Here is a 20,597-nt window from a genome sequence, read left to right as displayed (position 1 = left end):
CCTATAGCAGGGGACGGTCACGCGGGGCGCGCGACTCAACCTTCCTCAACCAATGGGGAGATGAATTCGCCCGTGTCCAACGTGGCTGGAAAGAGTGGCAGGCGAGGCTCCGCCTTGGCTCCCTGGTCCTGGGCGAGGTGTGCGGGAGAGGGCGCCTCGGCCCCAGACGCAAGCGCTGCCATGGCTGCGCGATCTGTCACTCTCGGCATCGACTTGGGCACCACGTCTGTGAAGGCGGCCTTGGTGGAGGCCTCACCGGGTGACCCTTCCGGGTTCGTGGTACTGGCGAGCTGTGCACGAGCTGCGCAGGCCGAGACGGCGGCCCAGAGCGCGGCGGCCGGGTCCCAGGTGAGGCAGCGTCCTGGAGTCGCGCCGCCTCCAGGAGCCTCCGGACTCCCTCTTCCTCCTCAAACAAGTCTCCCTGACAGCTCCAGCCTGCCTGATCTCTGCCTGCCTGCTGCAACTCCCTCGCTCCATTAGGTTTCCTCTCAGGAAATTTCCCACCTCCTGGCACCGATCTTCCCGACTCTCCGGCCTTCTCGAGGAGCCTTGCCCTTGGCTCTCTATGTATATCCCCTTGCTCTCTGCACTCTTACCTTGTGTACCTTGACCTGCAGGTAGTTGCTCTCTTATACATGGAGAGATCTCAGGTCTCCTTATTTTTGTTGCTCTCTGCCCCGCACATTTGCCAGTGTCCTCAGATTCACTAGGGCAGGGTCTGCTTTTTCCTTGAGAAATCAGATGCAGAATCAGATGTAGCCTGCCCCTTTGTCAACCAGATGTAACCTGCCCCAGTCCCAGAAGTGGACTGTGAGTGGAGGGACTCAAACACTTGGACAGCAAAAGTGCCCCAGCCCCAAAGGCTGATACACCTTTGGAGGAAAGACATCAGGACAGATAGAAAGACATTGAGAGAGATCTTGATTAATAAAATATTAGAAAAAGTCAGAGTTCCCATTGTGTCTCAGCGGTAACGAGTCCTACTAGTATCCATAGAATGTGGGTTCAATCCCTGGCCTGGCTCAGTGGGTTAAGGATCCGGTGTAGCCGTGAGCTGTGGTGTAGGTCACAGACGTGCCTCGGATCCTGCGTTGCTGTGGCTGTGGTGTAGGCCGGGAGCTGCTGCTTGAACTCCAACCCTAGTCTGGTAACTTCCATGTGCCAAGTGTTCAGCCCTAAAAAAAACAAGAAAAGAAAAGAAAAAACAATTAGAAAAAGTTCAGATTAAAGCTACAAGATAGAAGCAAAATCTCACCTCTGTGGGTTCAGCTGAGGCATATGGGTTCCGAAAGGATGTCAATCCCCAAAGCTGGATTCCATTAATTCCCAGAGAAACGTAGCTCTATGTTCAGATCATTGACACTAGAAATTAACATCAAGGAACTTTGTGTGTAACCTCACGATTTTTTTTTTTTCTTCTGGATCTCAGCTTGTTCTCAGAGTTGATATAAGTGACCTCTATGGTTCCTTCCAGCCACAAATCTCAATTTTCTGAGCCAAGCTTCACTCCTAAGAGCTTTGTTGTTCATAAGCTCTTGCCACATACCTGGACTCCGTTCTACAGGGTTCAGAGTCCATCCTGCTCAGAAGCATTTCAGAGGATAAAGATTTCAGGAACACTTTGCATTTTCATAGAACCTTTCAAAATTAGTTTGGTTGGGGGCATCAGGGTATTTTAGAATGATTATCTCATTTTATGGACTATGAAATGGAGGCAAAATCAGCTCTGACCCTGTGGATGTGAGTGGCAGAGCTGGGATTCTAGGTGGTGAGTTTAGGCAGTGCCCTTTTCTCTTGAAGTAGGGCCACTTTATGAACACTTTCCCCACTCCCCCAGCTTTTAACAGGCTGTTCTTTGCTTACAGGCACACCCAGGGCTCCGCACCTGCCTAGGGAGGGGTTTAGGGTAATAACTCCCCTTGCATCCTCGTGTGTGTTGTGATCTGGGACAAATGCATTGCTGTAATTTCATTTGTTGCAGGATTTCTCAACTTTGGCACTGTTGATATTTTGGGTTGAATGATTCTTTGTTGTGGGGGGGGAAGGGGGGGCTGTCCTGTGCATTGTAGGATGTTGAGCAGAATCCCTGGCCTCTAACCAACTGCATGCCAGTAGACTCTTCCCCCCTAATTGTGACGCCCCAAAACTGTCTCCATATTTCCAAAGGCTCCCTGGGGAACAAAAATCACCCCTGGGGTAAAACTACTGAACTATAGAAATACCCGGTGGCTCTGTTCTTTCCTCATGTCCATCCTTCTCACTCTTTAGAAGTATGGTGCACTCCACGACACTTTGGGGATTGTGTTCGGCCCTATGGGAAAGATCAGCCTATTATCTGTTTGCAATTGTAAAATATCAGGATCCAGCTGGGGCAGTACTGCGCTGGGCTGGGGATCGAACCGGAGCCCCTGGCAGCAACCTGTGCCACTGCCATCCGATCCTTAACCCACAGCACCACAGCAGGCACTCCTTAAAATATTAGGACTTTTGAGGGAAGCTCCGTGACGCTTTCTGAGTTGTTAATTTTTCCTTTCGTGGCCTCAATTTCCCCATCTGTAAGAAAGGTTGTCGGGGAGGAGGGTTGAATGTTTTCTGAGTTCTTTTTTCAAATCAGAAGTTTAGGATTTGATCTAGATGTAGACTCCTCAATATTCTGAACTAAGGAATGGGGGCAGCGCCTTTCCTGTTACATCGTGAGGGTACCCATTGTCCGCCCAATAATTTATTCCTCCATCACACTCATCGCTAAAACTCGAACTCATTGCCCTTCACTGACTGCCTCCTTGTCTTCATTCCCATCTGACCTGTTTCTCGCCTCCACTGTCCCCACCCACACAGCCCACCCACCCTGTGCCCATGTGAAACAGCAGCTCCTCTGTCTTGGGTTCATGCACCATCTGTCAGCCATGCGGGAACTCTTTAAACCAGCCCTGCCCAATAGAAATGTGACCACACCTGTAATTTTCAATTTTCTAGTAGCCGTATTAAAAAATAGTAAAAAGGAACCATGAAATTAATTTTATTGCCTATTTTATTGAACCCAATGTGTCAAACATAGTATCATTTCAATATGTAATAATCAATGTAAAATCCTTAATGGGATATTGTGCTTTTTTTTTCCATACTAAATCTGTGGTCTGTATTTTAAATTTACAACACATTCCGACTCAGAGTAGCTGTGTGTGCCTAATGCCTGCCGTGTTGGACTAGGCAGGGTTAAACAAATGTCTCTTCCCAGCTTCCTTTTTTCTTTGCCCGCTGTCTTTTTTCTTCTGTCCAGGGAGATCATGCACAGCCATGCACCTCCTTTTTTGGCCCAATTGCCCAATCAGTTCTTTTTTTTTTTTTTTTTAAATGAGCGCTGCAACGTTTATTTCATGTTCTCTCTCTTTTTTTCTTTTTTGCCACATGGGCAGTATGTGGGAATTCCTGGGCCAGGGATCGAACCTATGCCACACAGCAGCAACCAGAGCCACAGCAGTGAGCACGAAGGAGCCTCAACCCGCTAAGCCATCAGAGAAACTCCCTGCCCAGTCAGTTCTGCTGTCGACGTCCCTGCACAGAGTTGTTAGGATGTGGGCTGCTTCCTCAAGAAAATGCTCTATGCTCCCTCTGCATTCCTTCCACCACCCCAGCCCTCCTCCCCTTCCTTCGTTCTGCACTTTGGGTCATGCCCCGTTAGGAGCCCAAAACTGCCCTTGCTCAGCAGGCTGAGGAGGGGGTGGGCGAATGAAGGTTTTTCCTCCGAGAAGAGGAAGCCCGCACTGCCCCTGGAGGAAGCGGGAGGCTTGGGGTTTCAGTCTTCAGATGCTCCTACAAGACCATGAGCTGTTTTGTTTCCCAAAAACAGACATTTGTTAAGAGCTGAGCCACATTTTTCTTCTCCTCTTGAGTTTCTGTGGCTGCTTAGAGTTGGTGGATATAAATTTATTTTGTGCCTTGGGTGATTTTTGTGCACCAGGAACACTTTAGTTTGGTTGAAATAAAAATAAGTTTTGAGGCGTTCCTGTCGTGGCTCAGTGGAAACGAATCTGACTAGCATCCAGGAGGATGCAGCTTCAATCCCTGGCCTCCCTCAGTGGGTTAAGAATCCAGCGTTGCTGTGAGCTGTGGTGTAGTTTGCAGATGTGGCTCAGATTTGGCGTTGCTTTGGCTGTGGCATAGGCCGGCGGCTATAGATCTGATTTGATCCCTAGCCTGAGAACCTCCATATACCGCGGGTGTGGCCCTAAAAAGACAAAAAAAAAAAAGTATTCAATGTATTAGGAGTTCCCTGGTAGCTAGGTGGGTTGAGGAGCCAGTGTTTACTGCTGTGGCATAGGTTTGATCCCTGGTCTGGGAGCTTCTTCATGCTGCAGGCTTGGCCAAAAAAAAAAAAAAAAAATTCAATTTATTAGTTCTTATTTAAGCTTTTAAATTTAGCTTATAAAGGTTATTTTGTTCATTTTGGCCACCCGCCTGCCCTGCTCCCCTGATTATGGAGTGCCCAGGACAGGGATCAGACCCAAGCTGCAGTTGCAGCAACACCAGATCCTCCAATCCACTGCCCTGGGCGGGGGATTGAACCTGTGCCCTGGTGCTGCAGAGACACTGCTGATCGCATTGCACCACAGTGGGAACTCCAAGCCTAATATTTTAACCATCATTTTTGAGGGCCTTTTAATAATACTTAATCCCATTTTTGTTAATTAAATGCCTTAGATGTTTTAAACAGTATATATACATTTAATATGTTTTCTTTTTTTTAGGTACTACAGTTATTAGACCTAAATCTTTTCAGATTACTGAAATAATTTTTATGGATTTAATAAATGTATAATTAAACTTAAATACTCATATCTTTCAAATCCTTTTATAAATGTAGTGAGATTTGAACATTTAATCACAAATCTAGATCAGTTATACAATTTCACAGTTTAAGTTGGAATGACAAAAGTAATCTAGGCCAAATTCTCTAGAACATGTACATTTATCTAAAATACTAAATACCCCAAGATTTCTTAACCGCAAATATTAACGACATAGGTATGATTCTTTTAGACAGGCATAAATTGCATTCTCAAACTTCCCACTTTGAAACTTACTTATTCACTAAGAAAACAATGATGTTGGAGTTCCCTGGCAGCTCAGTGGGTTGAGAATCTGGCATTGTCACTGCTGTGGCATGGTTAGGTTCCCTGGCCTGGGAACTTCATGTGCCGCGTGACTGCAGCCACTGCACCCCCCCCCCCCGCCCGCCCAACAACACCCTCCCCAATGAAAAGCCAAAATGATGTCACTTGGGTTAATTTCCCTTGTGCAGATTTTGTGGTGGCTCCCTTAACTTACTGATTTTTTTTTTTTTTGGTCTTTTTAGGGCTGCACCCCACAGCATATGGAAGTTCCCAGGCTAGGGATCGAGTCAGAGCTATAGTTGCCAGCCTACACCACAGCCACAGCAATGCGGGATCTGAGCCTCATCTGTGACCTACACCACAGCTCACAGCAACGCCTGATTCCCGACCCACTGAGCAAGGCCAGGGATCCAACCCACACCCTCCTGGATACTAGCTGGACTCGTTTCCACTGTGCACAACGGGAACTCCAATGCTTCTTGTCTTTTCCACCCTCGGAAAATCTCTCCACGCTCTCAGTCTGGTCTCTCTCTGTAGAGTTTATCTTACTGCCCCGTTAATCTTCTGAAAACACAGCTCTGATGATACTCTCCCCTTCAGAAAGCCCTGGGGGCCCCCCACTACATTTTCCAGGCAAAGCCCCTCGTGATTAGGCCCCAGCCTCTCCTCTCCTCCAGCCTCATCTCCAACCACCCCTTGCACTGCCCATCCCGATGGTGCTGTGCCCAGCTATCCCCTGGGCTTCCTCTTGGGGTTTTGGTTCCAAATCTGGGGCCTGGCCCTCAGGGCATTCAGGAACCGTTTGCCAGATGGATGCACTGAAGCGAATCCTAGGGCCCAACCTCAAGTGCTTTAGTCCAAGAGGCCTTTCTTGCTGACTCCTTTCCTGCTGGGTTCCTTTCTCCCCCGCACCCCCACCCCAGGGCTCCAAGTGCCTTGCCAAAGACCCTTGCCTGATTTCTCCCTGCAGCCCGGTCTTGTGTTTCCCTGTCCATCCTACTGGACTCTAAGTGCCTGGAGGGCAGGGCAGTACTTTGGGGAGCTTGGGCCTTTAGGCGATCCGAACCCACAGCAGCGCCTCCTCTGTGAAGGGGGATGGGTTGGTCCCGCTGGAGGTGGTGGAGACCCATCAGGCCCACCTCTCATCCTTGAGGCCAGTCCGTAGGTCCTAGAAGGGACTTCAGTGAAGTTGGCTGGGCAGCCAGCACCCCGGAAATCCCTTGAGGCCTCTGGTCCCCCTCCATCCCCCTCCCCCAACCTGCGTGTGTGCCTCTGCCCCCCGAGGTGTCCTGTTCTGTTTCCAGGGGCAAGAGCAGGATGTGAGGAGAATCGTCCAGGCCCTGCACACGTGCCTTGCTGCCCTTCCCCAGCAGCACCTGAGGAAGGTCTGTGGCATTGGAGTGTCAGGACAGATGCATGGAGTCGTGTTTTGGAAAACAGGCCAAGGTATGCTGATGGGCTCGGGGTGGGGGTGGGAGGGCGATCACGCGCTCTTAACAATGACCCTGGACCCGGAAGAGGGCTGCGGAGGGCTTTCTGTGGAGGCTCAGCTTATCCTGTGGCCTCTTGTGTTCTGTGGACATCCTGTCCTGTTCAAAGATGTAAGCAACAAGTGAATGGTCCCCTCACACATCTGTCATGAACAGGGAGCCAGAAAGGACGGAGTTCTCGCTGATTCTCTGTTGGATTCAGTGGAGTGGATTTTCCACAGCTTTCTCTTTCTTGGTGCCAGCGCCTCTGAGCATTTGTGCCAATAACCAAGAGATTCGTGTGGCTGTAGCAGATGCCAAGTCACAGAGGAGACGCTTTTGAATTTGGGCATAGTTTTTGCTGTTTAGCATAATCACAGATATCCATGATTTTTTAAATTCCAGGGCGTGACTTCTTTTTTTTTTTTTTTTTTTTTTTTTTGCTTTAGGGCCGTACCCGTGGCATATGGAGGTTCCCAGGCTAGGGGACTAATCAGAGCTACAGCTGCCAGCCACAGCCACAGCCACAGCAACATGGGATCCAAGCCATGTCTGCGACCTACCCCACAGCTCACAGCAACGCCAGATCCTTAACCCACTGAGTGAGGCCAGGGATCGAACCCACCTCCTCATGGTTCCTAGTCAGGTTCTTAATCCTCCTGGTGATGCACCCTTGATCCGTCCCCAGGATGGGCCTGGGGTCTTGAAGAAACCAGCGCAAGCTCCCTCCCGCCTCCTCTCTCTTTGTCTGCCTGTTGTCGGGCCAGCTGGGGCCACGGGAGCTGCTTGGCTCCATCGGTAGCAGGAGCAAAAGGCTGATTAGGGTGTTAGAGCTGACCTCTCAGGGGGAGTCCAGGTTGTAAAAGCTTTTTAAAGTCCTTAATTTTGCATTAACGAGAATGAATGTCCTTTTAATACTAAAACCCTTTCCGAAGAGGACAGCAGAGATCTAATGACTGTGGTCTAGTCACATGCCTCTCTCTCTGCCCGCCTTCTGGACTCTGTAACAACCGCACAAACCATCACCCGCATCGCTGGAGAGAGCTGCTTAATATTTCATTCAACCTGCCCGCATGCCTTCTTGTTTTGGTTTCTGTTTCTGGGAAGCAGGAGAGCCACTGTTTGACGATGATGGTACCTGCCTAGCCGAGTGAGTGAAATCATATTTGAGATCAGGTCGTCCCGCTTTAAATAGCAGCTGTAATTCAGTTTGGTTTCAGGACCTACAAGACTCGAGGCTCTGGGCTGGGCCTCACGGGAGACATAGGAACGGGGGGATGCAGCCCTCATCTTCTAGCGCTCACTCAGGGCACTCAGTGCAGATGGGCACCAGGCACCCGAGCAGAGCTAAGTGCTTCCACGAGGGCACAGGAGAGCCAGTTGGAGGAGAGGAGAGGGAATGACTGGTGCCTTCTGAGAGGCTGTGGTTACGCCTGTTTCCACATTCCATTTTCAGGCTCAGTAATAGCAGGAGAGAAGTGGGGATGATAAAACCAAGCTAAGAGGCAACCCACAGACGGGGAGAAAACTTTCGATAGTGTACAGTAGACAAAGGATGCACACGGGTCCATATAAAGAACGAACAACAAAGAAAGGACAGATGGTCCAGTGGCCAAACAGGCAAAGGACACCACAGGCCGTTCCTCAAAGAGGAAATAGAAATAGCGAATATGCATATGAAAAGTCGCTCAGTGTCACAAGTAACTAGGGAAAAGCAGAGAAAACAGCAAGGAGAAATCATTCTCCACCCACTGGATTGCGAGAAATCCAAGTTTGAGCAGGTCAGGGGTTGGCAAAGAGGGTGGAAAATTGGTTCTTTCAATGCCGCTGCTGGTCACGTAAATGAGCTTGGCCATTTGGAGGGTAGTTTGGCTGGGTATGAAAAATAATAGAGCTGCTATGACTCAGTGGCTTTGCCACTTAGAATCTGTTCAGGAAAAGCACTTTAATATGTATGTGCTAAAGAAGCATGATCATGGTTGCTCGTTGCATCCTTGTTTATCGTGGTGAAAACATGACTTTTAACCATGGAGTAGTGGTTAAATAAATATTGGTACCCATGCTGTAGATATGCAGTAGTTAAAAAGAATAAGGTGTGTTCATGTGTGAGCCACATGGGAAGTCCAAGGTGCATTCATGTGTACTGACTCCAGGATATGTTGTCAGATGATAAAAAGAACCCCTAGAAAAAGAGATGCAGTATAAAAAATAATGATACTTTTTTTTTTTTTTGGCTGTGCTTGCAGCATGCAGGAATTCCCAGGCCAGGGATTAAATCTGAGCCATGGCAGTGACAACACCAGATCCTTAACCCCCTGAACCACAGGAGAACTCTGTGTTTTTAAAAAACAGACAAAACCAAACGTAGAACAAAATCCCCCCTAAATCAACCAAACCAAACAAGGAATGTTGTGTGGATATAAAAACCCAACAAGGGCTGACAGTGACAGGAAGGGAGCTGGGACTTCAGGGGGGGATGGCCAAGCAGTCTTTTTGCTTTGTCTGTAATATTTGAGCATTTTATACTGACAATGCATTCACTTATCAATTGTGTAATAAAAATATTATTATTATTATTATTGCCAAAAGAAGAAGAGGAAAGAGAGATAGAGAATATCTATCAAGCCAGATTTTGGAACAGCCTGTCTGGACTTGAATCTCGGCTCTATCACTTAGTAGCTATGTGACCTTTGGCAAGATTTTTAAAACTTCCCTGTGCTTCATTTTTCTTAGGTGTAAAATGAGGTTAATCATCACACCTATGTTGTAAGGCTAATATGTCGATTAAATAAATTAATATTTTTGTTTGTTTTTTGCTTTTTAGGGCTACACCCGCAGCATATGGAAATTCCCAGGCTAGGGGTCAAATCGGAGCTATAGCTGCCAGCCTATACCACAGCCACAGCCACGCAGGATCTGAGCTGCACGTGTGACCTACAGCACAGCACATGGCAAAGCCAGATCTTTAACCCACTGAGCAAGGCCAGGGACCGAACCCAAGTCCTCATGGATACTAGTTGAGTTTGTCACCTGCTGAGCCCCGAACAGAACTTCCTAAATTAATATTTTTAAAGTGCTTTGAACAATACCTGGTATGTGGTAAAGAAAACTCTGTGTTCATTTTATAATACAAACAAAATAAAAAGGATAGATCAAAAAGTATTTTAAAAAAAAGAAAAAAGAAAGAAAGAAAAAGAAAAAGGGTCAAAGGAGTTTGGGAAGCAGACAAAAGGGTTGGAAAAAAAAAATGCTGCTGATATCCAAGATATCCAGCTTTAGGGCTGGGCTAAGAATCCTGGCTGGGGGCAGAAAAGTAGCTGTGAGGGTAGACTATGCTGAGAAGGGGCCATCCTGTCCCCTCACTACTCCTGGTTCCTGGGTGGAACTTCATTTGCTTCAGGTGCATATGCGCGTACGGCTCTGATTGCCTGCTTGCTCCTACTGGCCAGAAATGCTGAGCATAAATGAAGCATCGTCGTGAGTGATAAAGTCTGTCCTGTAACCTCACCGGCAGGGTGGTCTTGAGGACATGCCTGTGCCGGCCAGTTGCTCTCTTCTCCATTTCGGGTCCTCTCCTCTGTTCCAGGCTGTGAATGGACAGAGGGAGGGGCCGCCCCTGTGTTCGAGCCCAGAGCCGTGAGCCACCTGGTCACATGGCAGGATGGCCGGTGTAGCAGCAAGTTTCTGGCTTCTCTGCCCCAGCCAGAGTCCCATCTCAGTGTGGCCACGGGCTTTGGGTGCGCAACCATCTTCTGGCTTTTGAAAAATAGGTATGGAAAACTCTTCTTGGATTCAGGTGATGGGTTTCCAAGAGCAGGAGAGTGGCTAGTGGGCTGTAGCTCTAGCTGGTCCGCCTCATTCCATACGCTGGACTGTCCCTCCGTGAGTGTGGCTCAGTACAGGGTGTAGTCGCAAGAGCTAGACTTGGTCTACCCCTGCTTCCTTTCACAGAGGGCTCTTAGTGGTTATTGGTTCTAACCCAGGGGGGAAGGAAGGGGCCAGACGGACCCTTGACAGAGGTCATGTGGTGGGTTCATGGTGGGGTCAGGGCTGCTAAGAATGGCTGATGTCCTGCTTTCCCAGGCATGGTGAGTCTTATGAGTCCCCTCCCCTAAGGCCAGCTTGGCTTGGAGGGGCTGGGAAGTCCTCCCTGTGGGGAGGGGCAGCCATCCAGCGACGCTGTGTCTAGTCTGAGGCCCACAGTTAGGGACAGCACGTGCTTTCAAGTCAATATTAGACCATGTTGAATTGTTTTGGGTATAAAAAACAGCCCAGAATTCCTGAAGTCCTATGATGCAGCTGGTACCATCCATGACTACGTGGTCGCCATGCTGTGTGGCTTGACAAGACCTCTGATGTCCGACCAGAATGCCGCTAGCTGGGGATATTTCAACACCGGGAGCCAACGCTGGAACTTGGAGATGTGAGTATAAATCCTGCAGGCTGGCTTGAGGCTGAAGGGCAGAATCTCTAGATTGGGAGCTTGAGTGGGGCTTTCCCATCTAAGAACTGTGGAGGGTTCCATGAGGCCAGGAATCAGTTGCTGAAAGCCCCAGCCTGGTCAGTCCCTGGGGATGGGTGGGCCTGTTGCAAGTGAAATCCTTGGAGGGGGAGCCACACATCACGCCATGCTGTCCTGCCCTCTACTGTGGCCCAGATCTGGGGCGGGCTCCCCAGTTCTTTGTGCGCCCCGGGCCCAGCCCATAGATTCCAAAGAACAACTTTCATTCTTTAATGTATTTTAAGATAGGGTTAAGAAATGGAAGTAGTAGGCTTGAGGGATACCTTTTAAGTTCTTTTTTAAACAATCATTTGCCTTTTCAGGTCCAGAAGTCCCATGTCCTATAAGTTCACTTCCTTCAGGGCTCACATTCTGAGCTCTGTAATAAAACAAAAGCAGCTGGTAGTTCAGGTAAAGGACTTTCTAGCATGTTTTTGAAATTGACAGCCCCATGTTCACTAACCCGAGCGATGAATGCATTTGGTCTTTAGGAGGTATATGGGTTTGACTTTGGTTTGGCCTGTGCTAACCAGCTGTGATTTTGCTCTAAAACTCCAGCTGCCTCCCTTTGCAGAGTGTTTGTGCTCCCTTTCAAAACAGGAGGCCTGATGTTGATGATATCTGCTGCTTATCCCATCCTTTCTGATCTTCTCTGCTGAAACTGGTTGTATTCTTCCCCGGAAGACCCATCCCAAGCTCTTGAGAGTGTTCACACTTTAAAAATCCAAGCCTTTTCCCTACGGTTTAAAAAAAACCCCGAAGAGGAGTTCCCTTGTGGTACAGTGGGTTAAGGATCAGACATTGTCACTATGGCTTGGGTCATTACCATGGCACTTGTTTGATCCCTAGCGCAGGAACTTTCATATGCCACAGACATAGCCAAAGAGGCCCTCTGTGAAAACGCTGAATTCTTTCCTCTCTCTCTTTCCTTTTTTCCTTTTTTTGTTTTGTCTTTTTAGGGCTGCACCCATGGCATATGGAAATTCCTAGGCTAGGGATTGAATCAGAGCCATAGCTGCTGGCCTGTGCCACAGCCACAGCAACCAGATCTGAGCCACATCTGCGACCTACTCCGCAGCTCACAGCAACACCAGATCCTTAACCCACTGAGTGAGGCCAGGGATTGAACCCGCATCCTCATGGATCCTAGTGGGGCTCTTAACCTGCTGAGCCACAACAGGAACTCCATTCCCTTTCTTCTTTTTTTTTTTTTTGTCTTTTTGCCATTTCTTGGGCCGTTCCCGCAGCATATGGAGGTTCCCAGGCTAGGGGTCTAATCGGAGCTGAGCTGCCAGCCTATGCCAGAGCCACAGCAACGCGGGATCTGAGCCACGTCTTCGACCCACATCACAGCTCGTGGCAACGCCAGATCCTTAACCCACTGAGCAAGGGCAGGGATAGAACCCGCAACCTCATGGTTCCTAGTCGGATTCGTTAACCACTGCGCCATGACGGAAACTCCTCCATTCCCTTTCTTCTTGAGTGTGTATCCTACAGTGCTGTCCTTTGCTGAGTTTCCTGGAAGGAGCAAAAACAGAAAACCAAGCACCGGGTAGATAAGTTGTCCACTTTTGGTTTGCAGACTGAAGGCTGCAGGCTTTCCTGTCCACCTGCTCCCGGATGTCGCAGAGCCTGGCAGCATAGCAGGCAGAACTTCCCGAACGTGGTTTGAAATCCCAAAGGGGACGAAGGTGGGCGTGGCCTTGGGTGATTTGCAAGCCTCTGTCTATTCCTGTATGGCCCAAAGGACAGACGCAGGTAAGTCTTTCTTTGGTTTTCTCCTTAACTTCTGCTGGGGGCATCTAAGCTCCAACTCTGTGCAAGGGTCCGAGGGGCCCACAGAGCCAGCAGTCTCACTGTGCTCTTGACTGTTATTCTGCAAACGTGAAAAACACCCTCATCCCTACTGGTGAAGCATCCGCCCAGGGAGCTTACCATCCAGCAGAGCAAGTGCTGTCCTGACCACGGTCCGTGCCTTTCCTCTCTAGGGCCGGGCGAGGGAAGTGACTCTCTCTAGTTGGCTGATTTCTGCTAACTGACCTCTGTTAGTGTGGCCTTAACCGACTGAGACACGGAGGAGCGACTCCGGGGGGAGTCTCGCCGGGGAGGCTTTGGCCTCCACCTGCAGGAGAAAGTCATCCACTCTGTTCTGGGACTGGGAGCTCCCCGCTCCTGGCTGGGGGAGGCTGAGAAGCCCACCTTGGAAATGAGAAGGAGATGGTATCCACTGCAAATGAATGAAACCTCCCCAGAGAATGAAATGCTTGGGCTGAGGTCTTTCGCTCTGTAAATAGTTAGTTGCCTGTTAGGTGTAATGAATCACCCTCATACTCAGTGGCCTCGAACAGCAAACGTGCTCTTACACAGTTTCTGAGAGTCGGGAATCTGGGTGCAGCTAGATGGTCTGGCTCACGGTCCCTCATGATATTGCAACCACGCTGTTCAACCAAAGGCTTGACCAGGCCTGGAGGACCCCCTTCCTTTTTTTTTTTTTTTTTTTGGTCTTTTTAGGGCCACACCCACGGCATATGGAGGTTCCCAGGCTAAGTGTTGAATTGGAGCTGTAGCCGCTCACCTATGCCACAGCCACGGCAACATGGGATCCTTAACCCACTGAGCGAGCCCAGGGATCGAACCTGTGTCCTCATGGATACAAGTCAGATTCATTTCCACTGAGCCACGACAGGAACTCCCAATATCTTTTTTTTTTTTTTTTTTCCCCTGGAGGACCCATTTCTCAGCTCACTCCTGTGATTCTTGGCAGGAGGCCTCCGTTCCTTGCCACGTGGGTATTAGGGAATGGAGGGAGTGGACAGTATCCACTGAACTGAGACAGCATCCTGACACTGAAGAACTGTGCAGGCAGCTCCAAATAATCAATGGATCCGTTTTTTGTGTTTTTTTTTTTTAATTTTTTACAGCTAAACCTGTGGCACATAGAATTTCCTGGACTTGGGGTCTAATCGGAGCTGTCGCTGAGGCCTGCACCCTGGCCATGGCAACACCAGATCCAAGCCACATCTGCAACTTTTGCCACAGCTTAGGGCCTCACTGGAGCCTTAACCCACTGAGCAAGTTCGGGGATCTTGAACCTGCATCCTTACCAATTACATCAGGTCCTTAACGCACTGAGCCAGTGGATCGGTTTATTATAGGGTAACTTATATCCAGCATGGGATCAGGCAGACAACAATCTGAAAGCATCCACAGCCCTCTGCACCACTGGGGGAGCCGTTGGGACAATTTTGTAGTTAAACTAAGGTGTGGGGGCAAGTGCCTGGAAATAGGACGTATAATCCTAAGTCAAGATGACTGAATAGCTAACTAGTCTCATAGGCGCCAGGAACATGTCAGTGAAAATCTTCATCATTGTTTGAGACCTAACAGGGCCACCTAATTATTACTAAACAATGTCTACTAACTATCAGGCCCCTGACAACAGAGAAGAGAGTTATCACATAGCACAGTCCTGGGTAGGAAGAACAGGAGGGACTATATGGGACCAAGATGGGGTCAGTTGTGCTAATAGCCATACACTTGGCCTCTCCATAGGGCAGCTTATGACACAGTACCTCCCTCCTCCAGAGCAAGTTATCAAGACAGAAGCTATAGGCGTTCCCTGCTGGCCTAGTGGTTAAGGGTTTGGTGTCACTGCTGTGGCTTGGACTCAATCCTTGGCCTGGGAACTTCTGCATGCTGCAGGCAGCATGCCCCCCCCCCCAAAAAAAAACACAGCAGCTCTAGTGTCTTTTTATGACCTAGTCTCCAAAGTCACACCCTGTCACTTCTGCTTTATTCTCTTCATCAGAAGCAAGTGCCTGAGTCCAGTCCACACTCAGGCAGAGGGGAATTAGGCTCTGCCTCCCGAAAGGAGGAGAGGCAAGGAATTTGTGGATATACTTTTAAAGCCAGCACACTGTCCCCCAGCCCTATTGTGACTTCTGACCTCTGAGTCCAACCTTCCTAACCTCTGCTTCCCTTGGGCCCCAGTTCTCAACATCAGCACCTCAGTTCAGCTGGTAGCCTCCATGCCTCCAGGATTCCAGCCGGTGCAGACTCCAGACCCCACGGCTCCAGTCACCTACTTCCCCTACTTCAACAGGACCTACCTGGCGGTGGCCGCGTCCCTTAATGGGGGCAACGTGCTGGCCACATTCGTCCACATGCTGGTCCAGTGGATGGCGGATCTGGGTAAGAGTGGCCCACACAGCGGGCCACCTGTCCTTTCCGTGTGGTACTTTCTGATGCTGAATGTGCTCTAAGCTTCTAGATCCATGTCTCAGATCCAGCCCAGTTCTGGCACTTTCCTTCCTTCCTTAGGGATCTGAGCCCGTTGACTTCTTCCCTCTCATCTTTTGAGCTGCCTTTTTTTAGAGGCACCTTCTCCCCTGATTTTGACTTTGGAGACTCCTAGTCATCTCCCAGGTCTCCCCAGCCCCGCTGCATTATTTTCTTTGTCAGGAAGGCCCTGGGTTCCTTGCATTTGAGGTTTGCCTTTTGACAGTTGACAATAAATGATTAGATATGAACGAGTGAAAAGACTTCCAGTATTTTACAATATTATACTTTTTTTTTTTTTTTGGTCTTTTTAGGGCCACACCCACTGCATGTGTATGTTCCCAGGCTAGGGGTCAAATGGGAGGTGTAGTTGCCGGCCTACACCACAGCCACAGCAACGCCACATCCGAGCCATGTCTGTGACCTACACTACAGCTCACGGCAATGCTGGATCCTTAACCCACTGAGCAAGGCCAGGGATCGAAGCCACGTCCTCACAGACACTAAGTGCAGTTCTTGACCCACTGAGCCACCACGGGAACTGCTGGTGTTTCTCTTTATACAGAAGTGACTATTCTTTTCTTGAAAGAGGTGGTAATATTTAATTTGTCTCTAAGATCCTTTCTTTTTTTTTTTTTTTTCCCTAAGATCCTTTCAAAAAGAAAAGTCTTATTCATTTTCTGGTTCTTATTTTGATGAAACAGAGGGCTTTGAAGGTTAGCAGTTTATATAATATTAACTTTTATTAAATTTTTATGTTATTTCATTTGATTTTGATTTCTCATTCCTGAGGCTGTATAGCTGAGTTTGCATAAGTTAAATATGCTGCTGGTGACTCTGTGGTGACTCTTGGTTGGTGGTTCTCAGCACTGGCTGCACACTGGAAATATTTGCGGAGTTTTAAAAAAGAGTGTTGACGTCCCAGTTTCACTCTTAGAAATGCTGATTATTTGGCTCCTGAGGGAGGAGTGGGGCCTGCACATGGCATCTTATAAAAGCCCCTCAGGTGATTCTGATGGCTTCAAGTGTTGATGAGCACCGGTCTAGAACCTTCTATTCCAAAAGCATGGGCTTCAGGCCAGCAGTACTGGCTTTCTCTGGGACATGATGACCAATGCAGAATCTTGGGGCCCACCCCAGGCACACTGAGGCAGAAGCTGCATTTTAATAAGATCCCTGAGTGGAGTTCCCATTGTGGCTCAGTGGTTAACGAATCTGACTTTGGATCCATGAGGTTGCAGGTTCCATCCCTGGCCTTGCTCAGTGAGTTAAGGATCCGGCATTGCCCTGAGCTGTGGTGTAGGTCTCAGACTCAGAGCAGATCTGGCATTGCTGTGGCTCTGGCTGGAGGCTACATCTCCAGATTAGACCCCTACCCTGGGAACCTCCATATGCCGTGGGAGCAGCACAGAAACAGCAAAAAAAAAAAAAAGTCCCTGAGGGATTCATATGCCCCTTCACCTGAGAGCTCTGGTCTAGACTCTAGTTGTCAGCGTTTGCCCAGAGGCAGGCTAGGTTGTGAGCAGCGCTGTGGGTGGTCCTGGGATCCCGGTCACATAGCTAGGAAGTCTAATAGCAGCCACGATGATACTTACTGATCAGCATATGCATGTGGCCTCCTTGGGACCAAGGGTCGTGCAGCTGTGGGATGGTTAGGACTCATAGCAAAAATTACGAGAGCGAGATCTCTCCTGAGGGCTGGGCTGGGGTCTGCAGTGAGAGAGCTGGCTGGCGTCTGGGGCAGAGCACAGCGAGCCAGACTATGTGCGTCCTGACTTGGGCAGCAGCCAGCCGCAGTGGGTAGAGGCAGAAGGTGCCTGAACTCACACGGGTCTTCTCTGTTCCTGGCAGGCCTGGAGGTTGAAGAATCCACTGTGTACTCACGCATGATCCAGGCAGCTGCACAGCAGAGAGACACCTGCCTAACCATCACACCCACCGTATTGGGCGAGAGGCACCTGCCGGACCAGCTGGCCTCAGTGACCAGAATCTCCTCCTCTGACCTCTCCCTGGGGCACGTGACCCGGGCGCTGTGCAGAGGCATCGTTCAGAACCTGCACTCAATGCTTCCGTTCCAGCAGCTTCAAGCGTGGGGCGTGGAACGAGTGATCGGCAGTGGGAGCGCGCTGTCCAGGAACGAGGTGCTGAAGCAGGAGGTGCAGAGGGCTTTCCCTTTGCCAGTGGCCTATGGGCAGGATGTAGACGCAGCTGTGGGGGCCGCTCTGGTCATGCTCCAGAGAAACCTTAACCAGCAGGAGTCTTAGCACCCTCATTGGTGGAAAAACTGTTGCCAATTTTATCTGATTCGTATTGCGGATGTGATCTTGGGGTCATCCTTTTCCTGGACCGCTCTGTGGGGAGTTTTTAAGCAATGCTTGTTCTCAGGGCATCATTTTGACCATGAACCAAGCTTCAGGGCCCACGCTAATAATGCAACCAGGAGTCACCAAGCAGATCTCAAATCAGTGCCTTCTGAAAGAGACTCACCTGGGAGCTGGTTGCGAAAGTAAATGTGGAAAAAGGAAAGGGGTCGGGGGAGAGAGGGAGAAAGAGGGAGAAAGAGGGAAGAAAGGAAAAGGCACAGTAGCCCAGCATCCTTGTCAGCAGGGTCATCTGTGATTCACCTGTAGACGGTGAAAATAAATGTGGATTTTAGACACCAAAATTGTCTGGTGGCTGTGGGCTCCAAGTAAGAACAGAAGACTTGATCCCCTTTGTCCAGCTTTTGGAGTGATTGTTTTGAAGAACGTGGAGCCTGGACTTCGGTCACAGGTGCCATTGGAAAAGTCTTCCTCTCTAGACTGTACACCTGAGGCCCCTTTTCCAATCTCGTTTTTCTCTGGCCATGGCTGGTTAGCCAGGGTGCCCCAAGGACAGTGATGCAGGCTGGCTGGGTTGAAGATGCAGCCGTCTGTGCTGGCCTTCGTGCCACGTACTTCTCCTCCATCTGCGCCAGATCCTCCCAACCCAGCTGGCTTGGAGGCATGAACAGCGAAGGAAAGGTGGAGTGTGACCAGCAAGGGGGACAGATGCTGCTTGGCCTCACCATTCAGGCATGTTTTTCCCAATAGTCTGACCAGGACCCTCTTCCAGGAGTATATCTGTGCATGTCCCTGGGACGCCTTCCAAGGGAAGGGATGCAGCCAGTGTGACTGAGAAATAAACCTTTCATGTTTGAGGCTGCTGAGATTTGGGGGGGCTGTTCGTTATCACAGCATAACTTAGTTCATCCTGACATTTGCAGCCACGGTAGAGAAGCCTGAGAAGTCTCAACTGCCCTCAGCACCGACCCAGACAATTCACATTTATGGCGCATCTCCTGGGACCTGGGTGTTCTATCAGGCATGGGGATGTGTTTGTGGAATTTCCATCACTAGGGAAGGAAATAAATTCTATATCAGATTTGCCCACACGCCCAGAAGGAGGAGCAATTCATTCTTTGCGCAAATGACATCAGACTAAACCTTGGAGAGTTTCAGTCCATTGAAACAGTGTTTTTTGTGTAGCTACCAGGGACTAGAAGCTAATCGAGACACTACTTGTTTGAACTCACTTGACCTTCATAATAATCCTAGAAGTGGGTGCTATTCCCTCCATTTCACAGATGAAGAAACCGAGACACAAACAAGTAATTTACCTAAGATCCCGATGCTAGGATTCAAAACGCAGAGCCCACTTTTCCTGAGCATTCTAGCTGTCGCTGAAACTCGGCGTCTGTCTGTCATTGAAGCTGGAGTCAGGAGATCGCATAATCCTAGTCACGGTCTTCTGAGTTATTGCCTAGCATCACAGTACTTGTGATTAGAGGTTAGAACAAACTCAGAAAGTTCCTGAAAGACTTCGTGTACTAATAATCTTTAACCCACAGGCCATTGAGCTCAGGGGGCCAGATCATTAGCTCACAGGTGCTTGTGTTTAGGGTGCGATCAAATGAGGGAGAAGCACAGGAAGGGCTCCAAGCTGTTCAGTTTTAAAGTGTTCATTTCTAAAAGAAGCATAAGGAATACAAGTTTCCTCTTGGGTGTCCAAGATGCCCACGTCATTATGTGCATTCCTTGAGAGGGAACCAGAATCCTGTCCCAAGGCTGTACTGCTGTTGCTTGATGGGTCTCCCTTGTTTTTGCCTCGCTCCCTTCCCCGATCAGCAGCTGTCTGAACCTGCCCCTTGGAACGCAGGGAAGGCCGCGGAGGCGGAATGAGGCCCATTTCCTAAAAATGAGAAATGGGGAACGCAGAAAGGCTTTGGTTTCCAGGAGTCCCACAGGGTCACACAGGCAGCGAGGTCAGGCTAGGCAACGTTAAAGTGACTGGCCTGGAGTTCCCGGTGTGGTGCACACAGCAGAAACGAATCTGTCTAGGAACCATGAGGTTGCAGTTTTGATCCCTGGCCTCGCTCAGTGGGTTAAGGATCTGGTGTTGCTGTGAACTGTGGTGTAGTTTGCAGACATGGCTCGGATCCCATGTTGCTGTGTCTGTGGCATAGGCTGGCAGCTGTAGCTCTGATTGGACCCCTAGCCTGGGAACCTCCATAATGCCACAGGTGCGGACCTAAAAAGCAAAAAAAAAAAAAAAAAAAAAAATTGCTGTTGGCATAGCCTGTTGGCTTGTACCTGTGACAGGGAGCCCCACCCTCTAAACATCAAAAGGAGCCTATCACGTCTCCTTCTTCATCCATCTGGGCTTCCTGGTGGGCACGGGCCATTTTATTCACCCTACTCACCACCCAGTGTTTGCAAAATGCACAGCGGGCCTTTGGAAAGAGTCAGTCATGCCTTTTTCTCAGGCACGATTAAATGAAGAGGTTATGTCTTTGAAAGTGAGACATTCTTGGTATAGAGATGCTCATTGCGTGACTCAACATTAAGCAAACCTTGTTTTTTTTCATCAGAAAACAATTAGTCACCGCCTCGAGCTAATGGCCGGATATAGCTCAGCAGCCAGCAGATGCAGGCTGAATAATGAGGAGACGCACAACTCCCAGGCCTGCCTGGAGCATTACCAGCTCCCAGAGCCCATTCATACCCATATCCTTGTTAATCCTCAGCAAAGCCCCAGAAAGCACTAACCCACAGACCCAACCAGCAAGGAGAGGAGTCTTCTTCCAAGTTCACTGTTAGTCATCTGGATCTGGGACCCCTGAAGCTATTTAAAATTTGAGAGACTGGAGATCCCTGATGGCCTCGTGGTTAAGGATTTAACATTGTCACTGCTGTGACTCAGGTTTAGTCTCTGGTT

General features: G+C 49.2%; 1 protein-coding gene across 1 annotated transcript; it reads left to right on the top strand.

Moving 5' to 3' along the window:
* The first annotated feature begins 60 nt into the window (after window positions 1–60).
* Window positions 61–18,775, top strand: SHPK (sedoheptulokinase). Its single transcript, XM_047758765.1, has 7 exons — window positions 61–348; window positions 6,419–6,560; window positions 10,170–10,353; window positions 10,854–11,006; window positions 12,667–12,842; window positions 15,075–15,275; window positions 17,214–18,775. Exons 1-7 carry the CDS (start codon window positions 61–63, stop codon window positions 17,624–17,626), a joined length of 1,557 nt encoding a protein of 518 aa, XP_047614721.1. The 3' UTR covers window positions 17,627–18,775.
* The last annotated feature ends 1,822 nt before the right edge of the window (window positions 18,776–20,597 follow it).

Source organism: Phacochoerus africanus, chromosome 14 (genome assembly GCF_016906955.1).
Source record: "Phacochoerus africanus isolate WHEZ1 chromosome 14, ROS_Pafr_v1, whole genome shotgun sequence".
NCBI lineage: Eukaryota > Metazoa > Chordata > Mammalia > Artiodactyla > Suidae > Phacochoerus > Phacochoerus africanus.
The sequence above is the reverse complement of the archived record's forward strand: the minus strand, read 5'-3'. Positions and strand labels throughout refer to the sequence as shown.

Excerpts from the sequence above, each read along its gene's own strand:
- SHPK (XM_047758765.1), top strand. The coding sequence starts at position 61 with ATGAATTCGCCCGTGTCCAACGTGGCTGGAAAGAGTGGCAGGCGAGGC. Across the intron at positions 6,561-10,169 it reads GTTTTGGAAAACAGGCCAAG|GCTGTGAATGGACAGAGGGA; the intron begins GTATGCTGATGG and ends CCTCTGTTCCAG. Across the intron at positions 10,354-10,853 it reads TTCTGGCTTTTGAAAAATAG|CCCAGAATTCCTGAAGTCCT; the intron begins GTATGGAAAACT and ends TATAAAAAACAG.